This window comes from Stegodyphus dumicola, chromosome 2, assembly GCF_044657685.1.
Source record: "Stegodyphus dumicola isolate Sdum_Otavi_A_Nest chromosome 2, ASM4465768v1".
NCBI lineage: Eukaryota > Metazoa > Arthropoda > Arachnida > Araneae > Eresidae > Stegodyphus > Stegodyphus dumicola.
Window position 1 is genome coordinate 30153115 of NC_140769.1, and position 19435 is coordinate 30172549.

Below are 19435 nucleotides of genomic sequence, written 5' to 3' on the forward strand. Positions count from 1 at the left end.
ACCGTTGTTTTATCACAATGCGAGAAATATACATACATTTATGCAGATTTTTCATTATTTAATTTCTTCAAATATAATGCAGGACTCTAACATTTAGTGGCAACAGTTTGAAAAGTGAAACGGACATTTGGCAGACTTACATTTTCTGTTTAACTAGCTCTTTAGATGATATCTTTAGAATTACTTCTAGCTTTTCGTTTGTTTTCCGCTTCAAATGCAGGAAATTAGGGAGATAGATTTTTATCATTAGTATTATTAGAATAATGAAAACGGAAACAGTCCTCTATTATACAACATTTTCCAACAAAAAAGTAAATTTTATTTAATATTACAATATTTCTGAAAACTTGTATTTTCTTTACGCTCCTTGTATTTTCTTTACGCTGGTTATTTATTCTTTGCACTTATTCCGACCTAATTAGATTATTTTTAAAAACGCAAGAAATAACTTAATTAAGGTAGTTTCATTTTAAGCAAATGATTTATTTTCCCTTCCCCACTTTTCTCATTAAACACTAATCTTTCCTTACATCCAATATGAATACTGTTTGTTTTATTTCACAGCCTAGTTAAATTCATATCACTTTTAAATATGTACTACTGAAATTTTAACCCCTTCATGAAGTCAATGTGCTGGAATCTGAGTCATTTCTTTATAGCGTATAGCTAACTACCGTAGCTGTATCACCATAGTTACGAAGCATGCTGGGCGTGGGGAAAATTACCCTGAAGTGCCTATTTTTAAGTAACAGACTATAGTATACAACTTGTGATATATGTAGTCTAGTATTATATTGCGATAGAGAATTTTTTCATCGACATCCTATAGTTCCTTAGCGATTAAAAAAACGAAGCTTCAGCGTGTCTAAAGACATACTACCGTTTGTCGCAAAAAATCCGATAACACTTTTAGACACCTTTTGTATTTACTTCTTTCATTTACATATTCGAGAGAGATTTATAAGTGCTCTTTCACATAAGCATTGAATGCATCGGAGATTATGTTTCTTTACCCATATACTGATGAAATCAGTAACACAAATGTCAGTTGTCTTGCATGTAAGCTGTAAGTGAATGTAAAATTTTAAAATACGCTTAACATCTTAGCGAGGACTCTAAGTTCTAGTTAAAATATTACTCATTCCTCAAGCCTCATATTCGAATGCACATTATCGGAAACAGGTGAGATCTCAATTAATTTGATGCAACTGTCTATAAATTGAATAATTCTAGAAATTTAAATCTTCCTGTTCTATCGCTTTAAGATAATTTAAGATTCTAACTGTTAATCTCTTAAATATCCAAGGCAAGATAGAGATAGAATGATTAGAAATTCGTGATAATCATATGAGGGTACAGAGTTTAGCCCAGGTAATCAGAATTATTTACATATAGATGGCATTACGAAATACTGATGATTGTCCAGTATAATTAACGAATCTTTATGAAGTTCAGCATTTAGGCTGTAGTTTAACTGTTTGCATTTTAATTCGAAAGGTTCTTTTTAGTGTTGTTGTTATTAAATAAAAAACTTTAAGAACTGAAAAATATTATATGCAAAATGAAATTATATTTAAGATTCGGAGACTTCTAATTTTTGAAATGAAACATTTCACAAACAAAATTCGTAAGGTTTCAATTTGCGCTCGTTTCAGCAATTTAAATTCTGACTTTGTATTATTATTACTATTACTATTATTTTGAATTATAGCGCTCGTTTTAAGAACAGAAATCTCGAGATAGTCTTCTCCAAAAAAATAAATAGAATCAACAAAATAAAGTATGAAAGCTTTCCGATTTTCATTTACAGACACATGCATGTTTCTAGAGCATTTCGGCTAACGCCATATTTGCATATAGCATTTGGGCTAAAAATATTTAAAAACAGTATATCTTTAGAACTTCCGATAGACTGGAAATAAAAATGTTTTATTCCCAACAAAGTTGAGAATGCTCGCTCCGCAATGGTTGAGTTCTTTAATCAAAAATTTGCTTAAGTTTTACAAAGTATAACATAAGCAATAAAAAAATCCCATAACCTTTAAGTTGCGTATGTTCGGTTGGAGGACTACGTTGTTGAAAAATTTGATGGCTTTAGGTTCCATTGTTTTTTTCACAATCCGAGAAACATACATACATTCATGTAGATATCTTATTGTTTAGTTTTTTAAATATAATGCAGGGCGATAATATTTGGTGGCAATAATTCGAAAAGTGATACAGCCTTTTATAGTGGTTGGACACAAAATGCCATTTCGAAACTAATAGCCCTTCTCCACTAACGCCTCTTTGAGCTATAAAGTAAACCAAAAAGATGACGCAGAAGTGTATATCAAAGAGTAGCCGATCTATATCATTCTATCGTTCCCATATTAGGTACCACGATAGATACTGGCGATCTTTCCTAGCTTATAATGCACTAAATTAGGTTAAGGTGTGAAACATATCTACTAGGGGAATCTAGATTACCCTCTGAATGATAGTTATGTAAATTTACAGCATAGAAAGTATGTAGAATTTTACGTTTTACGACATTACTAGAATAAATTTGTCATAACTAGCATTTAAGTGCTAATGTGTTTAAAAATTTAATTTATTATTCTGTGTTTATTTAAGTAAACTTAGTTAGTTTAGTGGAGGTGAAAATGGGTCCTAAAAACTACCTGCGAGTCAATATCGATGAAACATTAAAATTAATGTTTAAAATTATGTTTTTAATTTAATCAATTAAGTTAAAACCTTTAGTTTTTTCAGGAACACGCTGGTATTTCTAGCTTAAAATATTTTCTTTCTCGCATGAAAGAGAGAAAATTAATATTAGTTTTGTGTATGGAAACAGATTTTTATGATTTTTTTCCCTATACTTTACAGTGTTCTCCTTAAATGTGTATTTCAATACTTCCGCAAAGCACAATTTCTCTAAAATACAGAAGGTTGGTAATGATTTTAAAATTGGGATTTCCCTGAAAAGATTAGCGACGGATCTATTTCTTATGCGTTTGTGTAAACAACATTCTTTTCCTTTACGTATCCAAATTCAAATCTCAACACAATTATAAGAAAAGATCCTAGAAAATAAGACTACAATTCGATTTACTTTTATGCGAGAAAAAATTCACTCAGAGCTTAGCGTGAGAAAGACGAAAATACCCCTCGGCAATACTGGAAAATAAGAACGCTCCTACGTTACTTCCAGAAGTAAATAAATGAGTATATTACATTTTAACAAACTACAAAACTTAGAGATTTCCTAAAAAATGAAAGATGACATCACTACTAATGCAACAAAAGTTTACTTTTACCCTCATCACTGAACCGCACCATCTGAAAGTATACTTTATGACTGAAATAAAAGGAGATTTTTTTAAATATTTTAACCTTGTTAAAAGTCTGTTTACAAAGTTTTGTGGTCCAACTCTAAGCAAAATCAATAAAGGTACTGCAGATGGAAAGCTGAGTTTCGGAAGAGCTAAGACTTTTATCTGGGGTAGCCTGTGTTGTTCCCCCCCACACACTTTCCATTCCTTGAGGAAATATGCGTTTGATATTTGAAATGTCAGCTGATCTGACATTTCGGAAGTTATTCTCAAAATATATTGATGTCTTCAGCTACAAAGTGTAACAAGATTCAAGTTTGTCTATTTACATGCGACAATAAGAAAAAAAATGTGTGGAGTAAACACAGTAACAAATAATAAACTTTTCAAAAGAATAAAAAGAAGAGTTGCAAGTCTGATCTTTTCAATTTTATTATGACTTAACTCTAGTTTTGTGAATATTAGAGGGTTTTAAATGTTCATAAATTAGGATATTTTAGACATCAAAATGATACACATGTATAAAATATTATTTTTTTATTCTTAGGAATAAATTATTAATGCCGTTTAAATTTATATTTATAAAGTTTGGTCTTCTTAGCTATAATACACTGTACCCAAACTTTAGGTAGACTAACAGCGAACTATCGCTTAGTCTAAAATTAACAAGTGGAGCTTGGAAAGGTGTAAATGACCCTATTATTTTAACACAAATAGAACAAAATACATACCTGGTGCTCAGCCAGAACTTATGGAGAAATAACTTAAAAATAACCGTTAACAGAAATTTAATTAAGTTAGTAACCAAGGATTACACAAATCAATTTAACGCGAAGTTGGCTCATGAACTTAACCGGCGTAAATATTCAAATATCGGAAGCAAATTATTCAAAACCAAGAATTCAGGCAATTACAACTGGAAAAAAGCGTAACGTGAGCACACATAGGCAGATACACACTCGTCTTAGAATCTAAAAACATCAGCCTTAATACTTTAGTTTAATTTGCATTCTGGAGAGGAAAAGCAAGAGAGAAGTGACAGTAAACATCCATAAAATAGTTGGTTAATGAAAAATAATGGTAAAGCGTACGTAATAATGGTAAGCGTAAAATAATGTTAATTACTAATATTTACTGACATTAACTCTGTTCCGTCCCCTCAATAGACACGATTTTCCTAAGCGCGGAGTTTGATTTAAATTTTGAATTTTTCTACACAAAAATTGTAAGAACGAAATGTTTATATTTAGAACAGTTGAATATATTGTAACGGAAATAAAATGTACATATAAACGCAATAAACTGTATAAAACAGTTAAATGCAAAATGTTTTTGTCCATAGAGTTTATTGCTTAACGTATGTATAACATTAGCGTGAACGTTGAAATAAGGCTAATTTAGATTTTTTAAAAATTAATTGGAGCTAATGCTATATTACGGTTAATATTTTAAAGCCGAAAATCATTTTGTCATTTTATTAAACTATGTTACCGTATTTTCGTGTATGTACACCCTTAATTTTTAGCTCAATTAAAAAAAAAAATCCGAGTATAAACCGCGGATGGCCTGTTTTATCGTGCACAATATTTTTTTTCCCGTTGGAGGTGTGAAAGTAGCTAAAAGAAATCATTACCAATAACACATTGAGGTCAATATTTTATTTATCGACCAACAGGAAAGTGTTTCTGTGTTTATGCCCTCTTAGTCACTATCACTATCGGTTGTACAATCTTACGTAAAGTTCTCCCAACAAATATATATTGTGTGCTCAATTGTTAAATACATGCTGTTGTGTTGCAACATTCTTATATGAAAACCTTGTTAAAAAAAGGGAGGCTAGGGGCAGTTCTATATCTACCGCTCTACTAGGCCGATTAACGAAATTTAACTTGCGTTTCTCACGCCTCGAAAAAGCGACTTAGAATGTGTATTGGATTTATATAAAGCATTGTTCTAACGTATGTATTTTGACACAAAATCAGTCTTTTTATGAAATAACATACCAATCCTTTTCCATATTTTGATTCTACGACTTGAATTATCCCTAACTATTAAATTTTGTAATTTTAGATCAAAACTTTATGGAGAAATTTAAAAATTTAACTTGGCTATTTTTTTTTTTTTTTTTAGTTTGCGCCAAGAATAATTCACTTTGCGAACTTCTTAAATTATAGCAACCTATTTTCCTTTCCACTTTCTATTGTGCACGAGCGGTTAAAAAGTCCTTTGAAAATTTTGAATAAGAAAAACTTGTATGTATGACTAGAAATGTTTTTTTTTGCATGTATGCCTAGCAATACATGCACTTTAAAAAGATTATAAAGTTTTATAGGCTATCATTCAAAAATTTATGGGAAAAATTTTTTAATTTACTCAAAAATTCAAATCAAAAAATAATTGCGAATTTTATTCGGATTGGGCCTTAATTTCGAGCTGTGAATGAAGGAATTAAGTAAATTTAATTTAAAAAGGTATTAAAAATATACCAAATTCAATTAATATTGAGAAGCTAAAATTTTGAGAACTAATTTTTTAAAAAATATTTGAACGGTTTTTACAAAACTTGGCGTAATATAAAATCTTAAAGCTTTAAAGTTTTTTTTTTTTTTTCTTTTCGAGTGTGTGTGTGTGCAAGGTATATCTATTTCTAATCATTCGCGGTAATAAACTGCACTCTTAATTTTCAACTGTATTATTCTTCAGAAAAAATGTGCAGCTTATATACGAGGTATTACGATGCATTCTTAACTAGATTATCTATGTAAGAAATATTATGTTATTGAGTTATTATGCATTGAAATTAATTTGAGTATTTTTAAATTTACAAAATACGCACTAAAGATTAATAAAATATTTTTGAGTAAAATGAAATGTTTTATTGTCATATCGATAGGTTTGTTTTATATGTGGATTTTCGGATCATCATGTCTTATTATTATACTCGTATTTAATACAACATGTATATAAATACATGAATGTGTTTTTCGAAGCAGGAGAATGTGCAGAGGCCCCGCTGGGACGTAAAACTCGAACATTGGAACTCTCGAATATGCGTAGAGTATACTTCCAATTACACCACGAAGGCATACGGAAAGGAGTGATAATATACCTTACATGTCGCGCCTTTTAAAGGGTGACTGGGTATTAGGAGACGTAATCGCCAAATCCTAACGATGAAGAAATTATCGTCCACCATTTTTTAGTTCATGCGTCGCAGTAGAGTCATTACTTTTTTTTTTTTTTTTTTTGAAGCAGGAGACGTGAAAAATGTTCAAGGCCCTCGCAGGGTCTCGAACCCTGGACCTTTGGAATAGTACCTTTAAGTATGCTTCTAATTACGAACGAGAAAATACCTTATAACGGTTTATGCTCTTTGTTTTGTGGCGTTTCGGTTTACGAAACATTTCCAGAAAGGTTATGTTTGCAAAAGGCAAGGAAAACACTTATATAAATGTAAGTTAAAACTTTAAATGTCAGATACTAGAGATGTAAAAGTTGAAGTGTATGGGAAAAGTCTGAAAACTGACAGAAATTGAAGGAAGTATAAGTGTCTGAATACAGTATTTGTAATGATCATGTCATCAGTACAGAGAAAACTAAATATAAAGATAAGCGCAATTTGCATAGATAAAATATTGTTGAAGATAAACAGTACGATGCATTGTAAACGTAATTTAAAATCTGCAATCATCCTTTACCCCATTCCGCGTTAGAAATACCTCAATGAACTCACGCATGCGTCCGCAGATGGAGCGTGAAAGTCTAAAACCTTAAAGATTTCGCCTGCACGTCTTCGGAATCGAAAATCAGGTCGCGATCCATTGTTCGGCTTCTTGAAAGGGGAAGTTAATGATTTCCCTCCTCTTTGCCGGAGGTAATCGAGGTGAAGTCTGATGGGTGCATTGGAGAATGAAGAGAAAAGTGCGTGGGATGGTGAGGCGTGTCTCAAGAGTCTCCAGAATGGTAAGAAGAAGATGGGATGTTGAGTCACTGCTAATTTCTTTTCCGCAGTAAAAGATTCAAAGACCAAGGTAATTTACACACCGTGACTAATGATGGAAACGTACACAGCCGATTTTTTTTTTCAGTGTCCATTTTTTTTTAAAGATTTAGCTTAATTATGTGAAGAATTTTTGGAACGTATCATTGTGATTAATTTTGTGCTAGAAACTAAAGCCATATTTGCTTGTGACGAAATATAAAAGAACTTTCTGCTTTAGGAGTGAAATTTATTTTTAGGACGTATTAATGGAAGCTTGATATTATTGATATATATTAAATAAATAATAATAATAATCGCTTTCAGATAATTAAACTACATAAAAAATTAGTGAAAGAGTCATATCAGTTCTGGTTTTGAAAGACACTGAAATTTTCGTCTCCAAATTTTTGACACCAGAATTCAAAATGTGATTAATATTATTTATTCATTAGAGACGAGAAAAATCCTAAATTTTCGGGATTCATATCCTAAAAGTTTCTCGAATCTTTTATGTTAAAATAATCAAAAGAAAAGAAAAACTTTACTTAATAATAAAAATTTTGAAATTGCGTTGAATAAAAAAGAATTGAGAGTACAAATCTTAAAAATACATATGTATTTAAAATTTAGCAAATACAATTTTAAATTGCCGTATATTTTAAATACAATTCTGTCCATGTCGAGAGCGATCAGGTATTCAGAGTTTTAAACAATGCAGGTTCTTCAGGAAATTATTACTGTGACTGAAGAAGAAAAATTTATCCCCAAATGTCTCGAAACAAGATTTTTCGTTGATACGCTTTAAGTCTGATCCGCTGTAAATGCGTTGTTGCACTTTTCGAATCCGCTGCGATTCGGTAAAATGTAAAATATGTATCTCTCAAATTTAATCTGTCTGTTGATTAAAAATTAAGCTATTTAAGAGCAGCAGATGTAGCTCTGAAGGATATTATTTTTTTTTTACTTTTTAATTTGAACTGTTTTTAAAAAATGCATTTAATTTACTATACATCTAATCAAAAAAATTAAATATTTTTATCAAAATATATTTTTATCAAAATACATTACATAGTTTTTCACTATTTAAATATTAAGCTAAATACTCGTATATATCCGTCTAGTATCCTATAAAATGTTTCGATATTCCCCTTAGGCCAGATTTGTTAAAAATCGCTATTGATAAATCATATTAAACTTTAAAATAGCCCTTTTGGACTCTCGTTTAAAATCTGAACCCATTCAGATTTTAAACTTTTATTTTTACTTTTCATTTTTATTTTTATTTTATTTTATTTTTCCCCCTTAATTATGCAATGACAATTATACTTTCATTATACATTTAAGTACATTTTCTCAACAATACATCATATATTTTAAGTATATTTTCTCAAGCAATAAAATATATAAAAAAGTAGAATTTGAGTATAATAGGTTCTTATCCCAAGATGTTTTGTTGTTGTTGTTTGTTTAAAGCAATTTAGGATTTCGTTCCTTAAAGCAAGTTAATTTAGGTCTGTTTCAAGAGTTAACATAGACAAGCCCTAAACACGAAAGTAAATTCTCTTTCCAAACTTAACAACAGTTAAAAACTTGCTGATTTATTTTCATAAAAGTGCGTTCGAATGTAAAATCCGGGATCGTTATAAATTTATACTGCAGTGATGCAGATACATCTAAATTTATAGCAACCGCATTTTATTTTTGAAAAACGTTTCTCTTGGATTTCAATAAATTTTACTTTACCAAGGTTTTGAATGAAACTGTTTAGCGTGAAAACGTTTTTTTAATTTTTTGAAGTTGCAGTTTGAAATATTTGAATGACAAAAAGCGCTGATATTCTAGTTTTCGTATCTTTGATCGTTTTTATTGGATCCGAGATTCCGATTGTCTCAATCCAAGCTTATACAAAACTCACATGAGAGATTATTTTGAAACTATTTACTTATATTATTACTATCTGTGAAAACCAAAAAATATCTAAACTTTTTAAATCTCTTTTTTAGAAACTGATTGGAAAAACTTTTGAATTACGCAGCGCATGTTTTTTTTCAAACATTTTGTTTCGGCCACCAGATAGTTTACCTGTTTGATATATAGAATATTTTGAAACTCTTTACTTATAGTTATGTGTGAAAACCAAAAAATATCTAAACTTTTTAAATATCTTTTTAGAAACTGATTGGAAAAACTTTTGAATCACCCAGCGCATTTTTTTTTTCAAACATTTTGTTTCGGCCACCAGATAATTTGCCTGTTTGATATATATATATATAGTCTACCTGATAGATCTTTTTTAGCCACGCGCAATTCGCATGCGCAGCTCGCATTTTGTTTTTTGCATTCTTGTAAACACTAACTGTAACTTTCACGCTTTGCTTTCTGCTGCGTTGTGCACTCTCGCAAATGTTGTATTCTTAATGTTTATTAATTTAAATTTAAGATACTGCGATGCAACATAAAATTTTTCTGTCATATGCCGGAGTTTCGAGAAAAAGGCGCGCCTTGTGAATAAGAATTCTACGTCTTCATAGTATTGTTGTTTTCGGTTTAGAATTCTCATAAGTTACGCAATGGTTACAGTGCATGAGGTGAGTGAAAACTTTAACGCATTTTATTAAATTTGCTCCTTTATTGCGATTAAAGTAGTAGTAAAATCGGGAATTTAGAATATTTTCAAAACACAGAAAAAAAGACACAGAAAGAAACAGAAAAAAAAAAAAAACACAGACACAGAAAAAACACATACAGGGAAAAAAAAACACACAGACACAGAAAAACAGAAACGGAAGAGTGTTTGGAAAACACAATTAACGAAATTCATCGAGAAAATAGATTATGTTAGCTTGGATCAGAGTTTCTTAATCTGTGTGTTGCGAGCCCCATGGGGCATGGGGCCATGACATGTAGAAGGGGGTCTCCAAAATTTTAGCAGTTTTGATATTTCTTTAACTTATAATAATTTTTCAGTTACCAAATATTTTTACACAAAGTATCTGAAAATGGATAAGGATAAGACAATGCAGAGAAAGAAAAAAACGAAAACGTTTCGACGCATTCTCGTTATAATACAAACATTAATTTTATTTGCTTTGCTGTCATTTTGTCAGTTACTTATTTAAAATTTTCACATTGTTCTATGTCTTAAAATTAGAAATTAAAGTTAATGACCTAAAACTCCAATAGTTATATTACAGTACAAGTGAAAACATAGACAGTTTCACTCACGCTTGTGTCGGATTCGAGCAATGCTTATGGGGGGGGGGTCCCACAAAATTTTTGTAAATATTATGGGCTCCTGGAATCGTGAAAAAATTTCAGTAATAAAAAGGGATCGCGACTGAAAAAGTTTAAGAAGCCCTAGTTTCGATAATGCTGAAGCAGAATTAATCTTAAAAAATGTAAAATATTTAAGGAAGATTTCAAATCTCTGTTTAAAGAAATTTAAACAAATTGTGATAATGATAATATAGATTCTTCTGTTGAGGAAGAATAGTCGATTTTAGAGAAAATTGAGGAGGTTCAGTTAAAACGTATTTGTAAGTTAAAGGATTACAAGTTCGCTTAAAGGATGCAAATCGCGACAAATCTGTGGTACCTGAATCAATCCCTGAAGGTTTAAAGTTACCAAAATTATTTTTACCCACATTTAGCGGAAATTTCACAGAATGGGTAACTTTTAAAGATTTATTTAACATTAATGTTCGCAACAATCCAAATCTTTCTGGAGCTCAAAAATTACAATATTTAAAGGGCTCTTTAAAAAATTATGCTTATTGCATTATTCAGTCAATTCACATAGCTGATCAAATTTTCAGTATTGCTTGGACTTTTACTAGCAGAGAGATTTTCTAATAAAAGAGAACAGATATTTGTTAAAAATAAAATGATCATGTGATCAAATAGCGTGATTAACGGTCGTCTGAATTCTTTCCCGGCAGGCCTTGCGGTAAATGTTTATGAAAACAAATCTTTAGAATTCTATATAACGTATTTTTCTTGGCTTACTAGGCTAGCCTTTTATTTCCTGTTCTAGGATTAATTACGCTTCGATTTTTCAGTCTAATATGTTTTGTGTGTGATGTGAATAAATATAAGAAAAATCCTGGACAACATGTTCTTCATTCAAGAATCACGTTTAATTTTCTAGTGATATCATTATTATTTTTTTTCATGGTGCCGAAACCCCGCGAATGCTGTTTGTATTATTTCTTTCAGATTGCAATTGGCTAAATTTTGAACACTTGGATTGCAGGTACTGAAACTTTGTGATTTAATAGTTTATTTATCGCTTGAATTGTTATCACTTTCAATTTTGTTTCGTGCATAAAATGGAGACTCTTGACAAGTTGAAATCCAAGAGGAAGGTTATTAGAAGTGCTTGCCAAAATTAATTAATAGAATTGACTCTTATTTTGATAGTCTGGACATTAATAAAGATCAAAGCGTTCAGGAGAATTTGTAGGAATTTTTGTTATGTTTAGAAGAAAAACAGAATGAACTTCTAACTTTAAACTTGAAAATCGAAGACCTAATTCATGATAGTACAATGTTCGATACGGAAATTCAAAGTTCACTAGAGTATAATGAATCTATAAGTAATGTTAAATTCAAAATTAAAACAAACTTAAAAAGTATGAAAGTGAACATTTTGAATCTTCTCAAAATGTTAACGTTTGTAATTCGAATATTCACAATACATCATCTTTTATCAATTTGCCTAAATTACATATTCTCACTTTTAATGACGATTCTAACTTACTTCAAGAATTCTTTTATAGTTTCTCAAGTGTAATTGACTCTAATGAGTCATGGAGTAATGTTGACAAGTTCATATATCTAAAATCTTTTCTTTCGGGTGATGCTCACAAAATTGTTTCGGGATTCACGCTCACGGACAAAATTATAAATCCTGTTTGGTTTTGTTAAAGGAGCGATACGGTAAACAAGAACACTTGATTAGTTGTTTCATGAATAAACTATTAGAAATTAAACCAGTTAAAGTTTTCTTCAAATCTCCTCGCACTTCGAAAATTGTATGAAGAAAGTGAAATTAGTATAACAAATCTAAATTCTATAGGAGTTTGAATCCGGAAATTACGCTCATCTGCTAATACCAATTTTATTAAAATAATTACCTTAGGATTTAGTGATAGAATTTTATCGCAAGAAAGATCCTAAAATTCTACTGACATAAATCAGCTAATGAATTTTATTAAATTGAAATCGAATGTAGGGAAGCTGCAAGATCTATTTCTGGGCTTTCTTTAAGGACACTGGAACCTTTAAAAGGAAAAGATCACACTCAACCTCAAGCTAGATTTAAAACCAATATTCCAACATCAGCTCTGCATTAAATATAAAACTGAAGACGTGCTACGTTTGTATTTCTAATCCTCATTCCGGATTAAAGTGTAAAACATTCGCCAATGAACAAACACGATACAAACAAAAAAAGGGGGACGTTGTTATAAATGCTTGGTTAACAAACATTTAATTTCGTAATGTAAAGTAAAAATAGAACTTTGTGAAATTTGCCAGAATTTATAGCATAATTTATTATTCTACCCCACAACAAGGAATAAAAATACATCTGAAATTAAACCGTCAGAAAAGGCCGAATTTATTCAAAGTTCTGATAAACAAGCTGTGATGTCTTCTGTATTTAAGTCACAAAACTATGTACAAAATTGCACTAGTTTACTTCAGGCTGCTTGCGTACAAGTGGTAAATAATTTTAAATGGTTAAGTGAATTGATGTTATTTGATTCGGGCTCGCAGAAATCATTTATTGCCAGGCCACGTACCTCTCGCATATCTCTGGACTGTCTCCGTGCGGTTGATACTCTTCCTTATCCAGCAAGGTCATCAGACCTTTCACCAATCGAGCATGCCTGGGGCATAATAGACTGCCAGATTCAGGCACCCCAAAATATGCAGATCTGGAGCGACAACTGATAATTGCCTGGCAGAATGTGTCGCAGGATGACATTAGGAACTTCTACCACGCCTTGTCTCGACGACTTTAAGCAAGCATCGCCACCAGGGCCGGTTCAAACAACTAACTAATTTGAACACTTCCTGGGTGATTGTGAGCCGTGAACAGGTACTATGACCTTGATTTTTTAATCATTTTATTATCTGTGTATGAGCTAAACACATATTCAATTTCATCAAAACCAACTACTCCCTTCATGGCTCTTCGATTTTTTGCAAAAGAGTGTATGTAATATTTTGGCAGCCAGGCACAGGAATGACGAAGCTTGGCGTCAGAGTCCAGGCGTTGTTGTGGCTGAGTGTAAAGTGGCATCCAATCACGACAAAGAAGACGTTAGCTGTTTTAATTCCACATCTTTATTTAATTCTCACCCCAGATCATTTTTACTTTAAATTCTCCAACGTTACATATTCAAAAGTGTTTTAAGCTAAAAGCGTCATATATATATATATATATATATAATCATTTGGTCGCTTTATTTTGAAATTATGCCACTGATTTTGTATTGTAATAAGTATTGACCTATATATAATACAAATAAGATAAGTAATTTATGACTTATATGCTTATGTTGTCTATGTATCTACCATAGTCCAATTTTAAGAATTCTAAATTGTTCTATCAAATTGAGCCTGAATTGAAAGGATTGCGGTTGCGCTTGGTTATGTTAAAAGTATTTGAATTAATAAAAGCCAAAAAAACGTAGTCTACCAATTCGAACATGATATATTCACAAAACCATGCGCAAACAATTTTTACTTAATATATGAAAAATCCTATTGCACCAATATCCACTCTTTTTAATAAATTTTATATTATTTGCTGAGACATCATTCTTCTGCTTACATTATGGATTTTAAACAACTAAAATTTTCTTCATCGTTTAACAGATACGGATAAATATTTGAAATTTTTCTTGATGAGGTTTGAGTTTTGAGACTTGCTTCATATAACATATTAAAACAAAAAAGTCGATAAATTTGCAAATTTTACAAATCATTACCCACAGTTTTCTTATCGTGATGACTCTCGAAAAATGATGATTTTTGATCTCTATATTGTGTGGATTTTTATTTATAAAATATTAGTATTTTTCTTTGTTAGTGCACTTTTATCTTCCAAACAGTAGCAATAAAATTCTAGGTTTCCTATAAAGCACGCACTTGCAATGAGCTAAGCATTTGTTATTAAACAAAGTTATAAAACTGAATAAATTAAAAGCATAGAAACGGAGAATATTTATGACCTATGCTATTCTAAAAGGACCTGTATTTCTAAACGCATTTTAGCATATTAATATCTACAAAACTGTAAATATGAACCGAATGGAAAATGTATTTCTAAATAATACCTCTTTGTGCTAATACTATAATTCACATAATGATTTACACTTATCAGTTATCCTTAAATAAGCTTTAGTAGGGTTTTTAGGTTATATAATTAATGAAACTGTTTATACATAGCTACTTGCAAAAAATATTACAAACATTTGCTTAGATCTACCAATTTTAATAAAACTGCATCTTTTAGCATTTAATAAAGCTATGCATAATTTTATGCATATGTATTGCGTAATTGTTTGCATATTTGTTAAAACTGTATATAATATTAAGTATTAGAGACCATTATCAATGATTTTTCAACGAGAAAAGTAATTTCTTATTACATGAAGTAAAACAAGAATTTACACAATTGTTTTATTTAGCCTTTTTAACACTTCGCCCACTTATAAGAAAAGAGGTTTTAAAAACAGTTTTTCTTCTCTCTTTACAGGAGTCTGCGGAGTGCGGTGGTGGCGTGATGATGGTCGACGGAAGCCCCCGCCGCATCCCCCCACCGCCCCACCAAGACAACAACAACCAAGAACAGCAAAACTCCAAGACGCCCAACGATACAACAGGTAAGAAAAAAATTCAAATATTTTTGTCATTAAATTTTATTGATCGTTTCTACTTTGATTTTATAGTTTTTTTAGTACATATATAAAAAATCGACAAAACGTAAACCTAGTATACATACAAAAAAATTAAAATCACGTAAGGAATAACTGCTCAACACTTAACTTATGTCTTTCAGCTTGAGGTACTGGTATACAGTTGCAACGATTACACAAGATCGAACCAAAAGAAAAGTAATTACTTCCATTCCAATAAGCTCTATTTATTACGAATTTCCTTTATTTTTAAGAATTTAGTTCCTAGAATGCCTGAAATATCTCTTAGGTATTATGAAATAGATTACTCTAAGGTAATCATGCTTTTTGAACTGCATTGTTCATTGCTCTTCCTTGGATTATCGCATGTAGAATAAAGATAATCTACGATATTTTATAGCTTAAGCATTTTCTAAGTTGAAGTTTTGTAGAGATTTCAGAATCACTGTGCTTTCTTAGTGAAAGAGAAAATTAGCTATCGCATTATACTCTTTGGCTTACATATTCAAATTTTTTAAACAGGCTTTCACATTTTACTTTGTGGCTTACATATTAAATTTTTTTAAACAAGGCTCTCATAATTTTTTTAATTATTATCACCACCAGTTATGAAAGGAAGAGTTATTGGAGGTTACCTTAACTTCCCTTCTTGTTGACATTTACTTTAATACTTGGAGTAAATTATGTTTACCTCTGCTTTGATAGTTAGCGGCATCTTATTAACTTTAAAAGAAAACTAATTTTTCAGAAACTTATTAGTTTTGAATTCCACATTCAGAGGCTCCCAACCTTTTTCTTTTAAGCGAAACAAATTTAGTTTTCATACCGTAATTCATCATGAACTGTTTATTTTTATTTCCCTATCTGAATCTTGTCTCTCTTACTAATTATAAAATGATTTCTTTCTATCCTTATGTTTTAAGTAATCTTAATGTTTGTCTTCATCGTCTCTTCTCATAAAGATATCAATTAATTGACAGCTGCTGTAATGAAGAGGTTTCTCAACCTCGCAAAAAATAATTACTGTTTCCTCTCCTGTATCACTGTAAACATTTTTCTGTTAAAAACAATCACAGTCATTTAAATGGCATTTTATTTTCTCATTTTTTTTAGTTTTGAACTCTCCATAAAATACATCTTAAAGTTATTTTCTAATTGCACATATTTCATTCATTTGTCCTTGTCCTATAACTTCTATAATAGATTTAATCCTTTGGGAGCTTGTAACATCATTGTCAATGTGGTTCACATACATTTGTGAATCTACTGATGAACGCGACTAAACAAACCTCCCATAGCTAATAATCATGCCTCTTTCAAATGATAATTTATTTCTTTTTTCTTCTAAAATAATCCTAAAAACTTCTTCAAATGCGTAATTATATTTATAAAATCTATCTTCTCCAGTGAATAATTTTAATTATAGTATGTTCACCAAAACGCGTTCAAATTATATTACTTCCATTTAATTTTTTTCTATCATGTTGCATTAAATTATTGTGCTAAGGGCACAATTCAATATATTTTTATTCAGTCAAAAAGGACACAGATCTGAGAAAATAATGCAGAAAACTTACTTTATGAAGACGAAAAATCAGTATCATTTCTCTGGAAATGGATAAAACTTTTCCTTATCATTAACTCCAAATTCAAAACCATTTACGCCTAAAAATTTACTTTCATTTAAGAAATAAAATTATCTTCCGGATTTTAATGATCTTAATTGATACAAAATGTGGATAATTTCTGTATGTAAATGAAAGTTCATATGTTATTAAACTTTGTGCCATGCTAATTGCGTTTATTATATGCTCACTTTGAAACTTCACAATAAATGAAATAGCTGGTTAATAAATAAACCATCAAATATAACCAGCTAAAAATAGCTGGTTACATTTGATGCTATATATATATATCAGTTTGGAGCCTTGAAAAGCACGATCATAGCAAAGAAAGTTTAGGCTTTTGACAACAAGCTCTGTTAGAAGCAATAGAGGTAAACAGATATTTATGCCCTCGGATTTAGAGCGAAGGACTCTCATAACTATCATTCTTCTGGATAAGCTTCGAGCACGTTATCGCTTAATGACGCAGTTCAGTGAAAGGCATTTTATCATTTCGAATCGATTCTACGTAAAGTCCGCTTCGTGGAATAGTTTTGAACAAATTTAAGAATCTTTAATAAAGTCATTAGAGAAACGAAATTAATGATCCCATACCTTTTATTTTGCATAAATACATTTAAAGTATTTTCCTTAAATCTGCTTTATGTAATAATTTATCAGTTTTATTTTAAGTAATACTGAATCAGTTTTAAGTGATAGCTATTCCTTTTCACAAAACTGCTTTGCATGTTGCTACCTTGGATATTACATTACCTACTACCTTGGATATTACGCGGGTGTTTCATTATACTATTTGCATACTATGAAATAAGGAAAGAAACCTGTAAAACAATCGTAGAAAGCATAAAAATCGTATATTAAGTTTAAAAAATCGATATTAAGCGTATTAAGAAAGATTTTACCTACTATCTCGTATATTATGAGGATGTTTCATTGAACTATTTCTATATTATGCTGCAATTAAATAAAGAACGAAACCTTTAAAAAAATCGTATATAAAGCGTTATCATTCAGTAGATTCTCAGGCCATTATCAGCAATACGAAATTCAATTTGAAAAGACTCTGAGAAAAAACAGCTAAAATCTTTTCAAATGTTAACAAAAATTTTAAAATATACATTGCATGCTTATTCTATGCAAATCAACACGATGAGATTTACGCAATTACAATATGGAAAAATTCTAATTTTAATTATTAATAGGCCCTTTAATTTGGTTTCTTCTCTTTTCAATCTTAAGCATTGCAACACGCTTATTGGAAACATTTTTCAACTGCGTCTTTTCAAAGTCAATCCTTTTCACATGATTATTATCAAATATTCATAACGCATACATTTATATAATGTCCGAAATAAAATTAGTGTTATAGGTAGTAATAATAATAATAATAACAATATTTTCAAATCAAATCTTTAAATAACCAATAAAGATAAAGCGTGAGCGTAACTTCATTATTCTTTATTTGTTATTCATATTATAATCTCCATTTCTGTCATCATTTATACTTCTCAGAATAAGTGAAATATATGCTTGTGTTGCTTTATTTTATTTCACTTCAGCATATATACTTCAGTGAATACTGATCTGAGAAAATTTCGTCATACGTCCACTTCTTCATTACCTTCGACATTTCGACATTTTGTTACATCCATTCATACATATATAACATTATCTGTATTTTGCATAGAATATATTTTATTTTGTCTTTTTCTCTTTAATTTATTTTTTACTTATATTATTAACTGTATTTCTGAAGTTTTCTATTAAAACTATATGCAGCATATATTTTATTATGCTCTACAAAGCTCATATATTTCCAAAAATCATTTCTCATTTTCAGTATCCAACACAAAAGCTCTTACAATACCGGCTCAATTCTGTACCCTCTTCCCCATGTTATTCTGACCGTTAAAGCTACATAACATTTTATTCTTGTTGACGGAGAGAAAACGTTTCATCTCTTTGCCAGTTGAAATGAAAATAATAAATGAATGTTGAGAAGCATTAAAAGAATCCAGATGGGTAGGCACACTGAAAGTTTTGTTTATTAATAATGTTCTCAAAGTTTAATATACATTGAAATATGAAGAATTTTAGATTAAATCTCCAAAACTATCCATTAACACTGAGAATTTAATCACTTATTGTAATGCCTTCTTCTTCTAAATTTCTTTACTTTTTAATCCTGCGCCTTCTAAATTGTATTGTCATCCTGCTCCATTTGCTTTTCTTTTCTTTTCTATTGCTACTTTCTGCTAACAACTTCGAGGAGTATAAGGTTACTTTGGAAGCCTTTAGTTATATTACTTATTAAAACTATTTTCTAGATAAGTAAATGGGCAATAAACAATGAATCTATAGTTACCATAGTTTGTTCTACGCAAATATTTTCAAACCCTTCGCGAAAAATGATTTGCATATCAGAGATTTTAAATATAGAAAATAAATTTTGTTAAAGCTTATTGTCTGATATTATCAGCAATATTTTAAAATTTTTCGTTTCAATTGTTTTCCTTTTTTCATCGTGTTTCTGTGTGTGATGCCGAGTCTTATTTAATGCAGACTTTTATAATAATCAATTTG

At 30.3% G+C, this 19435-nt stretch overlaps 1 protein-coding gene across 1 annotated transcript in view; it reads left to right on the forward strand.

Moving 5' to 3' along the window:
• LOC118194750 (uncharacterized) overlaps positions 1–19435 on the forward strand; it is a 631198-nt gene that overhangs the window by 253459 nt on the left and 358304 nt on the right. Inside the window, exon 2 of the mRNA XM_085810543.1 lies at positions 15068–15194. Within this exon, the coding sequence (XP_085666669.1) occupies positions 15095–15194 (100 nt within the window). The 5' untranslated portion in view covers positions 15068–15094. The remainder of the gene's footprint in view (positions 1–15067; positions 15195–19435) is intronic.